General features: G+C 46.6%; 1 protein-coding gene across 1 annotated transcript; it reads left to right on the top strand.

The window, feature by feature from the left end:
• Nucleotides 1–6033: 6033 nt before the first annotated feature.
• Nucleotides 6034–19999, top strand: LOC141154040 (uncharacterized). The gene is made up of 4 exons (XM_073639434.1): nt 6034–6255; nt 15472–15780; nt 16569–16700; nt 17561–19999. Exons 1-4 carry the CDS (start codon nt 6093–6095, stop codon nt 17599–17601), a joined length of 645 nt encoding a protein of 214 aa, XP_073495535.1. The 5' UTR covers nt 6034–6092; the 3' UTR covers nt 17602–19999.
• The last annotated feature ends 880 nt before the right edge of the window (nt 20000–20879 follow it).

Raw genomic sequence — 20879 nt, forward strand, 5'->3', positions numbered from 1 at the left:
ACCTCCCGTTGTCACTGCAATCGACTTCGATTGCAGGGGTTAATGTGCCGAGAGCAGTGCCAGCACATAGCACCGGGTGTTAGCTGTGACAATCAGCTGACACCCGGCAGCGATCGTGCCCGCACAGCCTGTGTGCGCGTGCGATCGCAAAGACTTATTAATACGGGTCTGGCTCTTAAAGCCCAGGGCACAGACGCGTATTAATACGTCTTGGGCTTTAAAGGGGTTAACCATGGTATGTTCGCTTGGTTTTATATTTGTTTTGTTTTTTTGTATCCATGACTTTTTACATTTTTATTCTTTTAGCATTCATTTACCATGTCTTTGCCGCGGTTGGATCCAGATGCCGTTCTGGTTTTCCATATCCGATTGTTCCAGGAACACCTCGGCTCTGAAACATAACAGAAATACAGAGCTGCATTATATCTCACCTGTCTTTTTCATTCCCACAATTCTCCCCTTTTCTTCACCTGTCTTTTTCATGCCCACAATTCTCCCCTTTTCTTCACCTCACCCCTCATTTCCCTGACAGCACACTGTGAACATTGTGGAAGCTGAGTCCCACCCTGGCACGGCACATGTGCTACCGCCATCTAGGATTGCTGGTCATACTTATATCAGGGTTTCTTCCAGTTCCTGCACCCACCTCCTGCTCCTCCTCATCCTCCATCTCTGATGTGCTATCTCAGAGCACGTCATCCACAAGCAGGAAACTCTACAGCACTGCCTCAGCAAAGCGGCAACAGGCTCTGCTGAAGCCAATTTGTCTAGGAGACAAACCGCACACCGCAGCAGACTTATCGAAAGGAATAATAGAACAGACAGATCTGTGGCTTTTCCGCTGAACCTCCAGCCAGGCATGGCCATGTGTGATGGCCATAACATGGTGGTGGCTGTGAAACTTGGCAAGCTCACACATGTACCATCTTTGGCCCACGTGCTCAACTTGGTGCTTCAGTAGTTTCTGAAAACCTACACAGATTTACTGGAGGTTCTGGTCAAGATATGCCACGTCAGGGCCTATTTCTGCAAGTCTTCTACAGCTGCTGCCACTCTGGCAGAGCTGCAGCAGCGCATGCAAGTGCCAGGTCACAGACTAGTTATATGATCATGTCACCTTGAGCTGGAACTCCACATGCTGGCAAGGCTTTGGGAGCAGCAGAGGCAAGTTGTTGAATACCAGCTCCAACACGCGCGTTGTTATTCTGGTCAGCCTCCGTACATAACTGAAGAGTGGGAATGGATGTCTGACATTTGTGCGGTTCTCCATGACTTTGAGGACTTCACAAAGATTGTGAGCGGCGATGACAACATAATCAGCACAACAATCCCGCTTCTATGCCTACTTAAACAGTCGCTGCTCACAATTAAATCTGAAACTTTGCATGTGGAGATGGAGGAAGACATGAGACAGGGAGATGCTACCCAGCCCATCCCCATCTCATCTGTTCAGTGCAGATTGGGTAACAATGAGGAGGAGGAACAGGAGCTGGCTATTACCCACACAATCTTAGCCCCATCTCTCCTACATGGATGGGCTGAGGAGGGGAATGAGGAGAAGCAGCAGATGGAGAGTAGTCACCATGGTGGAGACAGGGAAGTGTTGGCTGTAGTTAGCTTGGCACATATGGCCAACTTTATGTACTGCTGCCTTTCCCATGACCTTGCTTAACATTGATCTTGGACAAAAAAAATAAATAGTACTGGTTGTTCACCCTGCTAGGCCCACGCTACAAGGAGAACTTTGCATCTCTCCTTCCTGAAGCGGAGAGGTCTACTAAAATGGTGCTATACCAGAAGGCCATTGTGCAAAATGTTTAAAAAATTCCCATCAGACAACGTTAGCAGCAGGGTGCATGAATCAGGGAGGCAGCACAGAGACCAAAGGTAGCCCTGAAGGAGCTGCAGAGTTCCCAAGCAGAGACTGCAGTATCTGTCCATACGACCACAATAAGCCGTACACTCCATAGTGGTGGCCTTTATGGAAGAGTGGGCAGAAAAAAAAACAATTACTTACACAAATTGTAAGGCTTGTTTTGATTTTGCCAAAAGACGTGTGGGAGATTCCTCAAATGTATGGAGGAAGGTGCTGTGGTCAGATGAGACCAAAATTGAACATTTTTGGCCACCAAGATAAACGTTATGTCTGGCGCCAAATCAACACACCTCATCACCCCAAGAACACCATCCCCACAGTGAAACATGGTGGTGGCAACATCATGCTGTGGGGATGTTTTTCAGCAGCAGGGACAAGGAAAATGGTCTGAGTCTAGGGGAAGATGGATGGTGCAAAATACAGGGATATTCTTGAGCAAAACCTGTTTGTCAGTGATTTGAGACTGGGACGGAGGTTCACCTTCCATCAAGGCAATGACCTAAAGCATACTGCTAAAGAAACACTTGAGTGGTGTAAGGTGAAACGTGTAAATGTTCTGGAGTGGCAGAGTCAAAGCCCAGACCTTAATACAATGGCGAATCTGTGGTCAAACTTGAAGATAGCTGTTCACCAGAGGAAACCATCTAACTTAGAAAGCTTACAACCTGCAGTGACCACGCTGCTACTTCAATACCACCGGAGCTGCTGCAACCCCCCAACCTACTGTCTCCTTCCCCGTTCCTGTAGAATGTAAGCCTGCAGGGGCAGGGTCCTCTTCTCTCTGTACCCGTCTATCATTGTTAGTTAGTTTACTGTAAGTGATATCTGTATTTTGTATGTAACCCCTTCTCATGTACAGCACCATGGAATCAATGGCGCTATATAAATAACACAGGGGCAGACACAGACTGTAGTGGGCCCCTGTGCAAGAATTTTTTGGGCCCCCCCCCTGTCCTTCATAGGGGGCATGAAGGGCCTCCCCCCTCCCATGCATCTCTCATCCCCCCGTGCATCTCTGATTCCCCCCACTCCTAGTTAATTAATTGTATTTAAAAAAAATAAAACTTGTTATACTTACACCCAGGGCCGGCTTCAGGTTTTTCTGGGCCCTGGGCGACAGAGTTTCAGTGGCCCCTTTAACACATACCATGAATCATGATGCACAGATACCACAGAGAAATATACATATATATATATATATATATATATATTACAAGGCCAAAGATTTCACTTACTACATTACATGAGTGATATCTATTGTAAAGTCTACAATAGCTCAGAAACCGGCGAATCCTCACAGCGCACAGTGCAGACCAGACAGTTTAGTCCTCAATACAGTATTATGGGCACCATATAATGCTCCATTCAGGATACTGCCCCCTTATAATGCTCCATACAGGATACTGGTCCCCATATAATGCTCCATACAGGATACTGGTCCCCATATAACGCTCCATACAGGATACTGGTCCCCATATAACGCTCCATACAGGATACTGGTCCCCATATAACGCTCCATACAGAATACTGGCCCCCATATAACGCTCCATGCAGGCTGTCCCCCCCCTTAAAATGCGCCATTACACGAGCGATATCTATTGTAAATTCTACAATAGCTCAGAAACCGGCGAATCCTCACAGCGCACAGTGCAGACCAGACAGTTTAGTCCTCAATACAGTATTATGGGCACCATATAATGCTCCATTCAGGATACTGCCCCCCTTATAATGCTCCATACAGGATACTGGTCCCCATATAATGCTCCATACAGGATACTGTACCCCATATAATGCTCCATACAGGATACTGACCCCCTTATAATGCTCCATACAGAATACTGGCCCCCATAAATTGCTCCATACAGAGTACTGACTCCCATATAACGCTCCATACAGAATACTGACCCCCATATAATGCTCCATACAGAATATTGGCCCCCATGTAATGCTCCATGCAGGCTGTTCCCCCCCCCCCTTATAATGCCCCATGCAGGATGTCACTTCCCCCCTTTACAATGCCCCATGCAGTATGTCAGATCACCCCCTCCCTTATAATGCCCCAAGCAGGAGGTCACCGCCCCACTCCTTATAATGCGCCATGCAGTATGTCACACACCCACCCTCCTTATAATGCCCCATGCAGGATATCAATTCCCCCCTCCCACTCTTATAATTCCCCATGCAGGATGTCACACCCCCTCCCTTATAATGCCCCATGCAGGATGTCACTTCCCCCCTTCCCCTCTTATAATGCCCGATGCAGGATGTCACTTCCCCCCCTTCCCCTCTTATAATGCCCCATGCAGGATGTCACACTTCCCCCCCCACCCCATATAATGCACCATGCAGGATGTCACACCCCCCCTCCCTTATAATGCCCCATGCAGGATGTCACGTCCCCCTTCCCCTCTTACAATGCCCCATGCAGGATGTCACTTCCCCTCTTATAATGCCCCATGCAGGATGTCACACCCCGCCTCCCTTATAATGCCCCATGCAGGATGTCACTTCCCCCCTTCCCCTCTTATAATGCCCCATGCAGGATGTCACTTCCCCCCTTCCCCTCTTAAAATGCCCCATGCAGGATGTCACACACACACCCCCACCTCCATATAATGCCCCCATGCAGGATGTCAATTCCCCCCTCCCCCTCTTATAATGCCCCATGCAGTATGTCACCCCCCCATATAATGCCCCGTGCAGGATGTTACACCCCCCTCCCTTATAATACCCCATGCAGTATGTCACCCCCCCCATATAATGCCCCATGCAGGATGTCACACCCCCCTCCCTTATAATGCCCCATGCAGTATGTCACCCCCCCCCATATAATGGCCCATGCAGGATTTCACCCCTCCCATATAATGCCCCATGCAGGATGTCACACCCCCCTCCCTTATAATGCCCCATGCAGTATGTCACCCCCCCCATATAATGCCCCATGCAGGATGTCACACCCCCCTCCCTTATAATGCCCCATGCAGTATGTCACCCCCCCATATAATGCCCCATGCAGGATGTCACCCCCCCATATAATGCCCCATGCAGGATGTCACACCCCCCCCACCACCATATAATGCCCCATGCCCCCATACATGAAAAAAATCCAATACTCACCTCACTTCTTACCTGCTGCTGGCGCTGCTTCGGACTCCAGCGTTGTGCGCGTCTTCCCGTTCTGCACTGTGACAGGTCAGGAGAGAGCGCGCGCGGTGTAAAGACGTCACCGCGCCCTCTGACCTGAGATGTCAGTCAGAGAACGCGGAAGACGCTGCGGAGGCACGGGGAGGGGTAAGTATTGTGACGGCGCCGTCACATGACCGGAGATGTCCCTGCGCTCAGCATGGGGTCGGGGACCCATGCTGAGCGCAGGGACATCTCCTGTCATGTGACGGCGGGGGGTGATGTGACGGCGGGGGGTCCTGCGGGGGGGCCTCATGAGGAGACGCACAAGAGGGGGGCTCCGAGGGGGCCCCGACCGGCTGGGTCTCATGCTGGAGTCAGGGCAGTCATGCCCTGATGGTGGCCCTGCTGGAGGGACCCCCTCTCCATCGGGGGCCCCCGTTCAATGAACCTGCTGCACGGGCGGTAGGTCCGCCCCTGAAATAACAACAACAACTTGAAGGAATTGCAGCAGTTTTGCCTTGAGGAATGAGCAAAAATCCCTGTGATCAGATGTGGAAAGCTCATGGAGATTTAGCCAAAGCGACATGCAGTTGTAATTGCAGCAAAAGGAGGTTCTACAAAGTACTGACTTTAGGGGGGTGAATAGTTATGCACACTGAAGTTTTCAGTTATTTTGTCCGATTTGTTATTTGCTTCACAATAAAAAGAAAACCAAATGTTCACAGTTGTCGGCATGTTCAGTACGTGAATTGGTGCAAACCCTCAAACAGTAAAATTCCAGGTTGTGAGGAAGCAAAACAAGAAAATGCTAAGGGGGTGAATACTTTCACAAGCCACAGTATATTGTTGCCCATACCTTCTAGACAGATCAGTACTACATCAGCACAGCCACAACTCTTACTGTAATAAATGAAGCCTATTCGCCGTTACTCCATCTGCTTCTAGTCTCCTGTCCTTGCACCCTCATACCTCTCCACCAGATCTCTGCCTCTGATAGGCTCTAGAGCTCGCGTGAGGCACTGTAAGGAAAAAAAACACACCGGTGTTTAGTATTCAGGACACAGCGCAGAGACTGTGGGAGAATATTTCTATGGGCTCATTATTCTATCAGTATGGCTGCCGGCAGGTTGCTTTCAGCTCCTTTATACTGACATTATGCATCCTGTTTCTGGCACTGAGCAGAGTCGCTATGCTGGGACGTCTTATAGGAACTCTGTGCATTCTGCTGACAGCCGTCCTCGCCATCTCAGAAGGTGCGTACTGTCATGTCTTATTACCCTGATGGGGCTGATATTAGTATTAGGTCTTTCTCAGTAGTCAAACTTTGTTTCCTTTAATATTTTCACCTGTCACCAAGAAAATGCAATGTGATCTGTGGGCCGCATGTTATAGAGGAGGAGCTGAGCAGAATATGTGATTTTGTGAGAAAAGATGCTGTATAACCCGTGATTAATTCATTTATATCTCTGCACTTTCTGGGATTTCCTGGTCCAGTGGGCGGTCCTGTCAGTGACTGACAGTTATTTCTGTATGCACAGTCACTGATAGCCCCACCCACTGGACCAAACCATCCCAGAAAGAGCTGAGGATTATGACGCGCCCCTGGGGCTGTGGGGTACTCGGTAGCCGGGCCGGTCGGTGCTGGGGGTGTCACGGTGGCAGAGACCCGGTCTGTGACCCAGGGCAGTCAATTAAAGGGAAAGTAGTAGGGGAATAAAGTTTTTAGAGATGATGTTGGTGACGCCACCTGTGGTATGCGGCTATATGGAGCCGCCGCTGCGGTGCAGATCCTCTGGAGCTGATGGTGACGCAGCAGAGTTGGTTCAGCTCTCCACAGGTAGAGCTTAGCTCCAGGCCAGTGTATGATGAATTTATGAGGTAGATGTTGGTGCAGTGTAATGCAGGTGATGGCGCAGATAATGTCCAGTCCACAGCTTAATGGCGGTTTCCTCTTATGTTTACTTGCGGTGGTTAGGCAGACCGGGGCACGGGTACTAGCTGGTAGTAGAGGTCCAGGCGGCCTGGGAGCAAGTTGGGGATCCACCTCGCCAGGTGAAGTTGGAGGCCTTCCCTCTGCACTAATCTCTTTGGCCCTGCTGCGTATAGCTGTGCTGTGGCCCTCGTCCCTGAGTAGAACATCTGTTCCTCGCCCGTATGGCAGGCAGCTCGGGCCTTCCTCATGTGTTGCTCCCACATGGCAGTGCTGGGCCCTATGGTGCTGCTGTATCGCCGGGCGTCTGGTGGGGCCAGGAGACCAGCAGTCTCCTGCCCTCCGGTTTCTGCTGCTGGGCCTTCAGTGCCCCACAGCCTCGGACTCCGGTGTCCGGTTCTTCTGCGCTTCTCTCCTCTGGGGCGAGCTTATCCACAGCTCCCTTCCCCAGGTCCTTCCTCGTCGCTATCCTGTCTCCAACTCCTCTCAACTCACTCTTACTAACCCCGCCTCCCGATTCCAGTGTAAAGGGGAGAAGCTCCCCTTGCTGGTCTAGAGCCAGGAAAGTGTTGAATGCTGGTATCCCTGATTAGGGGACCCCTCCTTGCTTCCAAGCATGGCATCACCTCCTGTGAGGGAGGCAATGCCACTGTGGCAACCGGACCCCGGGGTGCCACACTAGGTTATACCTAGTCTTTTCTCATAACACTATATATCAATCTTCTCAGCTTCCCCTGCGTTATAACATGGTGCCTGCAGATTATACTGCATTGTCATGGTGACATGTTTCCTTTAAGTGGATCGTTCACCAGATCCAAAGTGGTCCATTGTTGCTCTTATTTGATTAATGCAGCTCCGCAGAGTATTCCAGTTTTTGTTTTTTTTTTAAATCCGTCATACGGTTTCAGAAATGGGGACCTTTTAATTTAGTGCTAATTTTTAGGGGTATGACTAATGGGATCCTTGGGGGCGTGTCTCTAGACTGCTGAGCCACACCCCCTTGAAAAGACCAATAAAATTAGCACTAAATAAAAAGGCCCATATCTCTGGAACCGTACGTCTGATCTTAAAAAACAAAAAACAAAACTGGAATACTCGGGAGCAATGGGAATAAAATAAGAGCCTGTCAACAAGTCCCCTTGAAAATCTGTTTTAATATCCGATAAATTAATGGTGTTTATGGTGTAGTAAAATATTTGGTTTGTCACACCATTTTCTGAAAACTGTAGCTTTTATTGGAACTGTTATATACTTTGTTTTTGTCATATTTTGAGATAGGTGTGGCTCTTTCCTCATGTGCAGGACCTTAGGTATCCATGGTTACGACCACCGATATAGTGACAGTTTGTTAGCTAGTTGCTAGTGGTGATAACCATGGATACCTAAGGTCCTGCAATGCCCTGCACATGAGGAAAGAGACCTAGCGAGTCAGGAAAACTATACAACATTTCTAATTGGAGGTATTTGCTATTATTCCTACTACATATTGGGATAGGATCTTGGAGATGGGAATACCCCCTTTAAGTACTTAAGGAAATTGGCTAACTGGAGTTATTGTCATTATTAAACCTCTTTATTAAATTATTTTGTCCATGTGGGCAATATTCCAGTGAGCATTTTTCTGGTCTCCACCCAGCACTATCTAAGTGCACCTCATGAGGACAGACACCCTATTTTACAATACCAACACCCTGGAATAAAAAAGTGCAAAAATACATATAATATAAATATATATGTATATTATATTAGGCATTGGTCAATATTTTGGCCAAAATACGCAAGCTCGCAACCAGCGTCAAGGATCCTCATACTTACGAGTCCTAACACTAAACTAAAAGCAAAGCCACAACAAAAGGAATTAAAATTTTAATACTAAGCTGTCACCCCCTCCATGAACTGGGAGGTTGGGAGTGGTTGTCTAATCAGTATTTTGCACCTGTGTTGCCGCCATCTTTATTATATGGGTTTGCTGCATCCTGATTAGTTCTGAGACCGGGGCAGGTAGACACTGCTGCCCCTTTTTTGCTGTATCATTGTCTGTAAACGTCCCATTTAATACTATATGAAATTATTTCACCTGTGCAATAAATGCCGTAAAGAAAAAAAACAAAAACCTGCTAGAATTGTTTTTCTTCCTCTCAACAAAAACCTTCCTAAAAAAAAGGCAATAAAAAGCATTCCGACCATCATGGGTACCCCAAATGGCAGCGGTAAAAACTATAGCTCACACTGTTCCATTGAAGGAAAATTATAAAAATAAAAAATTTGGTTCAGGAAAGTAGCAACACAAACCAATTTTTGTTTTTCACCTACTCAAAATACACCGCTCAAAAAAATAAAGGGAACACTGAAATAACACATCCTAGATCTGAATGAATGAAATCTTCTCATTGAATACTTTGTTCTGTACAAAGCTGAATGTGCTGACAACAAAATCACACCAAAATCATCAATGGAAATCAAATTTATTAACCAATGGAGGCCTGGATTTGGAGTCACCCCCTAAATTAAAGTGGAAAAACACACTACAGGCTGATCCAACTTTGATGTAATGTCCTTAAAACAAGTCAAAATGAGTCTCAGTATTGTGTGTGGCCTCCACGTGCCTGTATGACCTCCCTACAACGCCTGGGCATGCTCCTGATGAGGCTCAGTATTGTGTGTGGCCTCCACGTGCCTGTATGACCTCCCTCCAACGCCTGGGCATGCTCCCGATGAGGCTCAGTATTGTGTGTGGCCTCCACGTGCCTGTATGACCTCCCTACAACGCCTGGGCATGCTCCTGATGAGGCTGAGTATTATGTGTGGCCTCCACGTGCCTGTATGACCTCCCTACAACGCCTGGGCATGCTCCTGATGAGGCTGAGTATTGTGTGTGGCCTCCACGTGCCTGTATGACCTCCCTACAACGCCTGGGCATGCTCCTGATGAGGCTGAGTATTGTGTGTGGCCTCCATGTGCCTGTATGACCTCCCTCCAACGCCTGGGCATGCTACTGATGAGGCTGAGTATTGTGTGTGGCCTCCACGTGCCTGTATGACCTCCCTACAACGCCTGGGCATGCTCCTGATGAGGCTGAGTATTGTGTGTGGCCTCCATGTGCCTGTATGACCTCCCTCCAACGCCTGGGCATGCTCCCGATGAGGCTCAGTATTGTGTGTGGCCTCCACGTGCCTGTATGACCTCCCTACAACGCCTGGGCATGCTCCTGATGAGGCTGAGTATTGTGTGTGGCCTCCATGTGCCTGTATGACCTCCCTCCAACGCCTGGGCATGCTCCTGATGAGGCTGAGTATTGTGTGTGGCCTCCACGTGCCTGTATGACCTCCCTACAACGCCTGGGCATGCTCCTGATGAGGCTGAGTATTGTGTGTGGCCTCCATGTGCCTGTATGACCTCCCTCCAACGCCTGGGCATGCTACTGATGAGGCTGAGTATTGTGTGTGGCCTCCACGTGCCTGTATGACCTCCCTACAACGCCTGGGCATGCTCCTGATGAGGCTGAGTATTGTGTGTGGCCTCCACGTGCCTGTATGACCTCCCTACAATGCCTGCGCATGCTCCTGATGAGGCTGAGTATTGTGTGTGTCCTCCATGTGCCTGTATGACCTCCCTACAACGCCTGGGCATGCTCCTGATGAGGTTGCGGATGGTCTCCTGTGGGATCTCCTTGTGACGCTCTCAGCCCTCACCCTGGGAAGTGGGGTTACTCGGAGCCGGGTGGGATGCAGTCATGACCCGGTCCATGCCCAGGGCGGTCACATAAAAGATGTAATGGGCTTTCAGGGTTGAGTGGTAATTTTCCGACTACGCCACCTACGGTTTCCGGTGATGGACACCAGCGCTGTCTCAGTCCACTGAGGCTGGTGTTATGGACAGCTAAGATGGGACGACTCCCCGCAGGCGGAGCAGGCCTCAGGGCAGTGTGAGGAAGGATGGTGGGTGCAGTGCCGTGCAGTAAATAACAGGCTGAAGCGGGGTGTGAAGTCATCCAGGGTTTTTACTCACATTACGATGAACTTTAGCTGCAAAGCTTCCCTCTGCTCCTTGCGGCGTACTGCGGCCACCAGGAAGGGGGTCCAGCACTTTCCAGATATATCAGGAGCACCTGTCAAGACCCCGTTGCTGTGCTCCTCTCCTTCTCCCTCACTTTCTCCTTCCCCTCCCCTCCAGGCCTTCTTAGGTAGGGACCTTGACCAGGTAGAGACAGCAGTTAACTCAGACCCGCTCCTCGTCTCAAGGCCAGAGTACGAGGACCGTGTATCTCCAATCAGCTGCAGGTTCTAGCAGAAAGTCACGTTCAGTGATGAAGATCACAATCAAAGACCTTGAACCTAAGATGGCCGTTGGTTAAATATGATGCTATTAGTGCATCTCAAAAAGTGTGTCCTCCACCCTCACCCACTACATGGTTCCCCCTATCTTTGGTTCCCCCCCTCATCTCTATCCCGGCTGGGGGAGCACCCTGGTGCCTTAAAGCCCCCCCCCTCAGGACAGGAGTGGTGTTGTGTTGAATGGTGAAGTAGGGTCCTTACCTGGAAGAGGAGATACCACACCTCTACTGAGGTGCAGTACCCCTGTGGTCACTGAACCCTCAGGGGCGCCACATCCTCCCAGACCTGGACTAAAGCATCCGCCAACTCCTGGACAGTGTGTTGTGGCACATGACTTTGGTGGATGAAGCGAGACATGATGTCCCAGATGTGCTCAATTGGATTCAGGTCTGAGGAACGGGCGGGCCAGTCCATAGCTTCAATGCCTTCATCTTGTAGGAACTGCTGACACACTCCAGCCACATGAGGTCTGGCATTGTCCTGCATTAGGAGGAACCCAGGGCCAACCGCACCAGCATATGGTCTCACAAGGGGTCTGAGGATCTCATCTCGGTACCTAATGGCAGTCAGGCTACCTCTGGCGAGCACATGGAGGGCTGTGCGGCCCTCCAAAGAAATGCCACCCCACACCATTACTGACTCACTGCCAAACCGGTCATGCTGAAAGATGTTGCAGGAAGCAGATCGCTCTCCACGGCGTCTCCAGACTCTGTCACGTTTGTCACATGTGCTCAGTGTGAACCTGCTTTCATCTGTGAAGAGCACAGGGCGCCAGTGGCGACTTTGCCAATCTTGGTGTTCTGTGGCAAATGCAAAGCATCCTGCACGGTGTTGGGCTGTGAGCACAACCCCCATCTGTGGACGTCGGGCCCTCATACCACCCTCATGGAGTCGGTTTCTAACCGTTTGTGCAGACACCTGCACATTTGTGGCCTGCTGGAGGTCATTTTGCAGGGCTCTGGCAGTGCTCCTTCTGTTCTTCCTTGCACAAAGGCGGAGGTAGCGGTCCTGCTGCTCGGTTGTTGCCCTCCTACGGCCCCCTCCACATCTCCTGATGTACTGGCCTGTCTCCTGTTGGCGCCTCCAGCCTCTGGACACTACGCTGACAGATACAGCAAACCTTCTTGCCACAACTCGCATTGATGTGCCATCCTGGATGAGCTGCACTACCTGAGCAACTTCTGTGGGTTGTAGAGTCCGTCTCATGCTACCATGCACAACCAACATTCAAAAGTGACCAAAACATCAGCCAGAAAGCATTGGTACTGAGATGTGGTCCCCACCTGCAGAACCACTCCTTTATTGAGGGTGTCTTCATAATTGCCAATAATTTCCATCTATTGTCTATTCCATTTGCACAACAGCATGTGAAATATGAAGCAACACTGATTGACAATCAAAGTGGACAGTTTGATTTCACAGAAATTTGATTTACTTGGAGTTATATTCTGTTGTTTAAGTGTTCCCTTTATTTTTTTGAGCAGTGTATAAAAAATTGAGTTTGGTATTGCCGTAATCGCTCTGACCTGTAGAATTAAGTTTCCAGGTCATTTTAACTGCACAATGAAGTCTGTAACCATTGGCGGAATTGTGTTTTGTCTTATTTTTTTTCACGTCCCTTGGAATTTTTTCCCATCAAGCCCACATATACCTACATATCTTGGAAAAAGGGGAGGAAAAAATGAAAGAGCAAAAACTAAAAGAATCTGTTTCTTCAAGGACCAAAATATTCCATGTCCTTATTGGGTTAGACATATATTGTTGGGATTTTTTTTTTTGGTAGGTCGGTATATTGATTTATTCTTAGGATTGCCGTCAGCATCTTATCATAGGGTGTACTGTTCATCTCTTCCACCATGAAAGTGTAACAAGCACTTGGAGCTGATTTTACATTCCACCATGTTCCCCGATACATATGGGGATACTTCGGATAGGTCATCAGTATCGGTATGATTATCTCAGAAAACCCCTTTAGGCTGTTTGCACAGAGTTTTTGGAGCGAAAATTTTCCAAATCTAAAAATTCCTCAAATTTCCACTCTAAAAACTCAGCTAAAATACGTAGTGTGAACATATCCTATAGGGTCTGAATGTCCATAACAATATGGTTCTTCTAGTCCTAATATTCTTCCAGCAGTGTCTGCCCAATTGCAGTGAAGGGGGGCTAAGTTTCATTTTTTATTTCCACCAGGTCAATCTTAACCCCCTGCTGAGTAATAAACATTATAATGCAGAGCCATCAGACTGCAGACAATTAATAATTATATTCAAAATACACACAGATATTATAAAATCTTATACAAACAGTTTAAAAGCACCTTATGGTACATTGACCCTGTGTTTCGCCTATTCCTCATGTTCATCTGGGGGCATGATCAGCATAGTCTTTCCCATGACTCCAGAAGAAGCCTGAGTAATAGGCAAAACCCAGGTACATGTTTTTTAGATGAAGAGAGCTTTTTTAAATCCATGTCTGTGAGTATTTTAATAAAAAGTCCTAACTGCTTGCAGTCTGATGAATCTGCACTATTCTGTTCATTACTCGGGCGGTGTATGATTTGTGAGCTGTAGATGAAAATGAAAATTAGCTCCCCTTTACTGCCACTAAGAGGACACTACTAAAAGAAGATCAGGACCATAAAAACTATATAGTCAAGGATATTTGGATCCGTCACTTTTGTTTTTTTTTATTTCCCACCCCATTTTGAACTGAAAGGGTTGATGGTGATATTGATATAGATCACCGACGCGGTGGAACCATGAAGGGCAGGGTGGACAAAGGGTCCGGGGTGTTCGCACAGCAGACTGGACGGCACCTGGATCAGTAAGGACCCGGACAACAGGTTATGCTGGGCAGGTGACAAACATTCAAGACAGGACACACTGATCTAAGATGGACAAGGTGAAAACAGCAGGAACGAAGCCTGGGGTGTAAATAGAATTCATGAGGTCTAATAGCAGAAGTAATAATTGCACCCATCTAAAAAAAAAAAAGTTCGTGTCACTGTGCTTACATAGAGTTCCAGAAGGTTGTAGCTGTCAACTTTTAAAGACAGGAAGAGGGACAAGTATTGCAGCACTAAAACAAGTAATTCTGTCCCTATTGAACCTGCTTCGTGTTATCACTCACAACGATATCCCTAACATGGCCCACATAAGGTATGAAAACTTAGTGGGATACCCCCAAAGTGAATTCCTAAATAGACCTTCCACATACAAACACAATATGATGTCCCCCAACCCCCCATGTTGGCCCACCCCATTACAACCATCCAGACAGCATAATGACCCACAAAACAGTTTGATCACCCCCCACATTTTATGGCCATTACATTTACCTACACACAGTGTGATGACCCCCCAGTATATCCCCCATACATGTAGTTATTGATTAAATAAAAAAAAAAAAAGAAAACTCGCCTCTCCCAGTTTTCCTGCCTGCTCCGGTCTCTGCAGCGTTTGTTCTGAAGCTCTGCACAGCGGGCGTGGTGTAATGATGTCATCGTGCCTGCTGAGCTGAGGCTTCAGAGCTCAGAAGCAGTGTAAATTAACTATCCCTGAGTCATCATTGCTTTCAGGATGCAGATGCAGTGATACTAGGTAGGGGGAGGGATGATGCCGGTATCAGGGCCCCCGACTCATGGGCCCCATAGCGACTGAGTGGTCTGCAGCTATTAGCTGTAGAGCGCTTGGATACTGTTCTTTTTATGCTACTGTCTGCTGTGGATTCTGCTACCCACATCTAATAAATTTGTGATGCTTACAGCAAATGACTGGTTAACCAGCAGAGTCAAATACCAAAAATCACCAGAGTCTGAGGAGGTGATGGTAACAGATGAAACACAATGATGGCAATCTCCAAACCAATGTCAATTGAACACATTACCATACCAACTTTTCAGACACAGGGTTGTTATGTCCTTGTGGGCCTTAAGTTTTTGAGATCAGATCATTGAGAAACATCAGGTTATTTTTAAAACCTGAAGTATAACCCTACCCAGAAGAAAAGACAGGTGCGTAGCATACATACTTCTCTGCAATTCTCTTCCATCCTTGCCTAAAAGTTGTAGGACAGTTCTGTTTGAACTATTACCACCTCTTGGATTTTGAGGACTGACCCCATTGTTTAACCATAGCGCCTTTTTTGGCATTGTAGCAATACTACATAATCACCTGTCCTGTAATAACGTCTGTTTTCTGTTGTAGGACCGGCTTCTGGTTACGTGGATATATTTGGCGTTATGCGTTCATCCATCAACCTGACAACATCCATTCACCCTCTACATGTGAAAGATGTTAAATGGACTCACATAATGGAGGGAAAGGAACATCTAGTCGCCAAGATTCAACATGGCTACTTGGTTGACAATCAAAACACCAGATATAAGCAGTTCTACAGTGGAACAGTCCTGGGCATCGGTGATCTGACTATTGGTGATTGCGGACTGTACACCGCTGATGTCACTTTCCAGAATAATACAATGAAAGAAGAAAAATTTAACGTCACCGTGCTTGGTGCGCGTTCACGACACTTATGATCATTGAGTGTAATCTTATTTTTGTTTTATGCCCAAACCTTCGTGATGATACAATAGACATCAGATGATCAGTAACCAAGTAGATCATGAGTAGGGATGATTGAAACGATCAGCACGACCCTGGTCCAGCAGTCACGTCACTGTCCACCACACAAGAATCTTGCGAGCCACCTCCAACTTACCAGATTTCCTGGCGCTTCTTCTGATTTGCAGGCCATTGTTGCGTCATGACATCGCAGTGGGCCTACTAAAGCAGAAGAGGCACAGAGGATGTCAGCAGGTAGAAAGGAGGTTCGCAGGGTTCCCAAGTGGCAGTCTGTGCTGTGACGCGATCACTTATGTCTGGGCTTTACTCTCAGGTGTTAATGGTTTAGTCCTGGACCAGGACATCATAGCCAAGGCCTACCATGGAGACCTCTGATCTTCTAGTGGTCTTCTGGTAGGTCAATCTGACCCTGGAAGCTTTCTTTATGATTAGAGAGGGTTCACCCTTTGGGACCCCACTAAAACTTGATAACACTAACACCTTGATTCTCATCATCTTAGAATTCTCAGAACTGCTTTACATTGGCGAGACTGAGTACATGTGATGGACATGAGTTCTGTCTTCTAGACCTTTGAATGGCCGCTAGATCGTTCTTACTGGATACAATGGTGCCCACTATTTCAGCCTTACAGAATGGATTAAAAGCTGGTGTTATGAAGTGGTCGATTCCCACACAGATCTGCTTGATTATGATATATGTTTGCAATCTATCTTTATAGGAGAAGTTATGAACAATCATTCTGCAGTCAATAAGATAACGCCGCCTGTCATCGTGGTGGTGGCCATGGCTGTGACTGTTTCTGTGGAGTGGTTAAAATATAGGAACAGTTTATCAAACTTACCAGGAAACGGTATGTCTGTGTAGCTCCTTCTCTCCTTCCATCACTACTAGTTAAAAAATAAAAAAAACTTCACAACTCACACTTTAGATTAGGATACAGTTGTGGCCAAAAGTTTTGACACTGACAAGTTTTTCTTTTCACAACGTTTTCTGCTTCAATAGCCATTAAATGACCTGCTTATATCAATTCGGTCAACTCAATAGTTCAGAAAGAAGATTTAACAAGGACAAGGCAGCTGATGTCACTGTCATGTTGAGTGAATTATAAGAGCAGATTGGCTGCTTTAAAAAAAAGGGGCTGGTACTCGAAATCATTGTCTTCATCTATTAATCATGGACATCTCCAAGAAAACGTGCAGTCATCATTGCTCTGCATCAAAAGGGCTTTACAGGGAAGGACATTGCTGCTTGTAAGATTGCTGTGAAGGTTTCATGGTGCTTAAGAATGTCCAACAAGTTCTAAGACCGTCTCCTAAATGGGATTCAGCTATGGGATTGGTTAAACACCAGCATATAGCTTGCTGAGACCATTCATGTGTGGGGGCTTTTCATCTAGGATTGAGTTAAAGTTTAAAAATTCTGAAATGCTTATAACTGAAGTTCAGTAACCACATAAACATCAGACTAAAAGATCAAAAAAACAAAGAGCAGATTTCCCCTTTATCTGGGGCTGCCGTGCAGGTTCAATAACAGAGCCAAAAAAATAAAAAATCCGTTTAACTCCCAATGGCCGAGAATAAAGCTCATAGACCCATACATCCAATCTCTGCCTCGTAGTGGCAGAACATCCATGACCCTTTATCTTCCAGTGAATCATGGTTCTTTTTCTTTGATCCATAAATCAAAGTTTCTCTCCTCTTTATTTTACAGCTCCTCAATCTGAAGTAGGATCTTCTAGCTGGAACACTTAAGATCTTCTCGACTTCTTTTACTTATCGGGAAATACTGCTCTTATATAAGTGGATCTGATTCTTGAAGCTTAGACCATTAAGGTGGTGACTTCTTTGACGAAGAACATCAAAACTTTCCATTAGGCAAAGACGAATGTTTCTTCAAAGACTATGACTATAGTTTGGTTGGACTGCAGACGATACTGTAAACTGGTCCCAAGAATCTTCAAAGACCTTGTGTCTTGACGTCTCATTTTTGTGGAAGGGTCCTGCACCACTCTAAGAGCCAATTTTGGAGGGTTCCTGAGATACAATTACATCGGCTATGGAAGATGGGTAAGGGGGCCCTAATTCGGACAAGCAGCAGATTGGATCTACAGTAATGATGGACTTATCCAAGAAAAAAATTCTAAATGTTAACCTCTGTTTAAAGATTGCACTATAACACGGAACACACACTAAAAATCACTGATAAAAGCTAGTAGATATCTGCAAAACTAAGGCTCCGATTGGATAATAAGTGACCGTTATATAGGCTCCTTCCAATGACTAGAACAGGACCTTTTGAATATCACGATGCTGGGAGGTTTTAATCATTTTAAGCCAACATAGTTTCATTTCCACTTTTCCCTACTCCTATACAGATTCCCTGAGCTTTCCCCATAATGATCAGGCAGAGCACTACTGCAACACTCAGCCCAATCCCAGAGTGGACAAAGCAGCTGCTCAATCTCCTCCCTGCACTCATATTTAAAAAGGAAGCTGAACGATCCCAGTGGACCCGTTATGAAATATTCACCCCTTCACGGCCATCCACTAGGAATCCTAATCTTAGCTCTGAGATCCTGTGCACATATCACCATCACTGCTCTAGACCTTCAAAGTTTTTGGCATTAACCCCCTTCCCTGCCCTGGACCACCAGGGTCTGTGACATTAATCTGGTCACTGCCTTGGACCACCTACAATCCTGGCATTCTCCCTTTTATTACCCTACACATAGCGCGATCGCGGTAAAAGAGCTCCATCGCCATCTTTAAAATGGGCAACATTTACGGGCAAGCTTAAACCTGTGTATTTAACTTTTTTACGAGGGTGGGTACAATTTCTACCATGGGGAAGATGCCTTTACCTATTGTATGAACGTAATAATACTATGGTTAAGTTTTCATTAGGATTTTTATTTCGTGCCCTTCATGGTACATAACAGTTATTTGTATACTATGGCTTAGACCTATTAGTCTTTATATATAGCCATATGTTCTGCCCTGTCCAAGGAGGTATAAAATGGATATCTTATTCTGTGAAAACATCAATATATTGGTTTAAATATTTTTTAACCAACTTTTTTATTTTTTTCACATATCACGTCACTTTTACGGACTACACAGATGAACTTGACTCATCCACAATGCTATGGACTTTTTTTCATTAATAAAATTTTTTTTCTTTATATATATATAATATATATATAAAGAATAAATTGTTTCCATCTATATACACATATATTATTTCTTTGGATCGCACTTAAGCCAATAAGAATGCATTGATTTTATTATGGTGGATATTGTATAAGTGCACTGTGAGGCAGTGAACGGGATCGTATACGAGGGACGTTATATATCCCCCAGAATTTGTACAGAGACCTATTAAATCCATTGGAGTGCATTGTAGTCACAGACACACCTGCAGCTGCAATGCAGGAATGAAGGTGAGCAGTGACCTGGTCAGGCTATCTGGCTAAGGCAGATTAGTAAAACCCGGCAGGGCCTTCATTTCTTGGAGGAGGCTACAGGAAGGTAGTGGGGCGGCCTCCTCCCTCCAACCCGGGTTTTCCAGTGGCTCTTGCCACAGGTCCTTTAAAATCCCTGCTCTAAGGATTAGTGTTGTTCAGTGTTGGGATCTGCTAGGAGCATAGCAGGAAAGCTCGGCGGGCCTGTGTGTAGCTGAACCCCCGCCTGGGAAGGCTCTGCACCCGTCAGGCTCTAAACGGCCCGGAGCGGCCGTTGCCCCCGGAAGCCATTGTTATGGACTTGTGTTAACCCGGCTGCGAACCGGAGGACTTTCTGTTTACCTGTAAGTTTTGCTGAATAAAAGCTGCTTATGTTGGACTTGATTGGGTTACTGCCTCAGTTACTGCACGGTGTGAACACCGCCGCCCTACAGCACTTAATGCTTTCTGAGCTTATATATACATCAGAGGGACCTGAGCCTTTTTCTATATAAATATGTCCGTGGATTCCCCACTGTGAAACATGGTGGGAGGAGCGTGACCTGAGGGCGACTCTGGCTCCCCGCACCACAGGCGCCTGAAGCGACCTCCACGTGGGGTGTGCGCAGAAAGCCAGGGACAGGACCGGATATGCTGCCATGTAGGCTGTTCCCTGAACTTCATTAAAAAAGCAGTAATATACAAATGACTTATGTACCATGAAGGGCACGAAATATAGATCCTAATGAAAACTTAACGATAGTATTATTGTGCTCATACAACAAGTAAAGGCATCTTCCCCATGGTAGAAATTGTACCCACCCTCGTAAAAATGTTAAATACGCAGGTTTAAGCTTGCCAGTAAATGTTGCCCATTTTAAAGATGGCGATTGCACTATTTTACTACGATCGTGCTTTGACCTGGCTGTAATCTGATAGGCTCAATTGTGATCACATGATAGGACATGCGCAGGAGCACTGTATAGACGCCCATAATGGCATAGGTCAAACAAAGACCTCGGTCCATCAAGGTCAACTTTCCGCCTCCAATTGTACATTCTGTCACTAATTTATCTGTAACCCACAATGTTATGTGTATGGAGGAAATCATCCAGCCCTTGTATAAAGCTGTTATAGTGTCGGCCATCACTACCTCTTGTGGTCGGCGTTCCACAGTCTGACTGCTCTGACTGTAAAGAACCCTTTCCTGTTTAGGTGCCGGAATCGCCTTTCTTCCACCTGTAATGAGTGCCCCCTGGTCCTTCGTATGGTCTTTGGAGGGAATAAGTCATGTGCCGTCCTTTGTACTGACCACACATACAGTACAGACCAAAAGTTTGGACACACCTTCTCATTTAAACATTTTTCTGTATTTTCATGACTATGAAAATTGTACATTCACACTGAAGGCATCAAAACTATGAATTACCACATGTGGAATTATATACTTAACAAAAATTGTGAAACAACTGAAAATATGTCTTATATTCTAGGTTCTTCACAGTAGCCACCTTTTGCTTTGATGACTGCTTTGCACACTCTTGGCATTCTCTTGATGAGCTTCAAGAGGTAGTCACCGGAAATGGTCTT

This window comes from Phyllobates terribilis, unplaced genomic scaffold (assembly GCF_046119375.1).
Source record: "Phyllobates terribilis strain yellow unplaced genomic scaffold, ASM4611937v1 Scaffold_7__3_contigs__length_470593459, whole genome shotgun sequence".
NCBI classification, from domain to species: Eukaryota; Metazoa; Chordata; class Amphibia; order Anura; family Dendrobatidae; genus Phyllobates; species Phyllobates terribilis.

What these genes read in the sequence shown, in the direction of transcription:
- LOC141154040 (XM_073639434.1), top strand. Translation starts at nt 6,093, where the DNA reads ATGGGCTCATTATTCTATCAGTATGGCTGCCGGCAGGTTGCTTTCAGC. An exon ending in CGTCCTCGCCATCTCAGAAG is followed by an intron (nt 6,256 to 15,471) that starts GTGCGTACTGTC and finishes TTTCTGTTGTAG; the next exon opens with GACCGGCTTCTGGTTACGTG. An exon ending in ATCAAACTTACCAGGAAACG is followed by an intron (nt 16,701 to 17,560) that starts GTATGTCTGTGT and finishes TTTATTTTACAG; the next exon opens with CTCCTCAATCTGAAGTAGGA.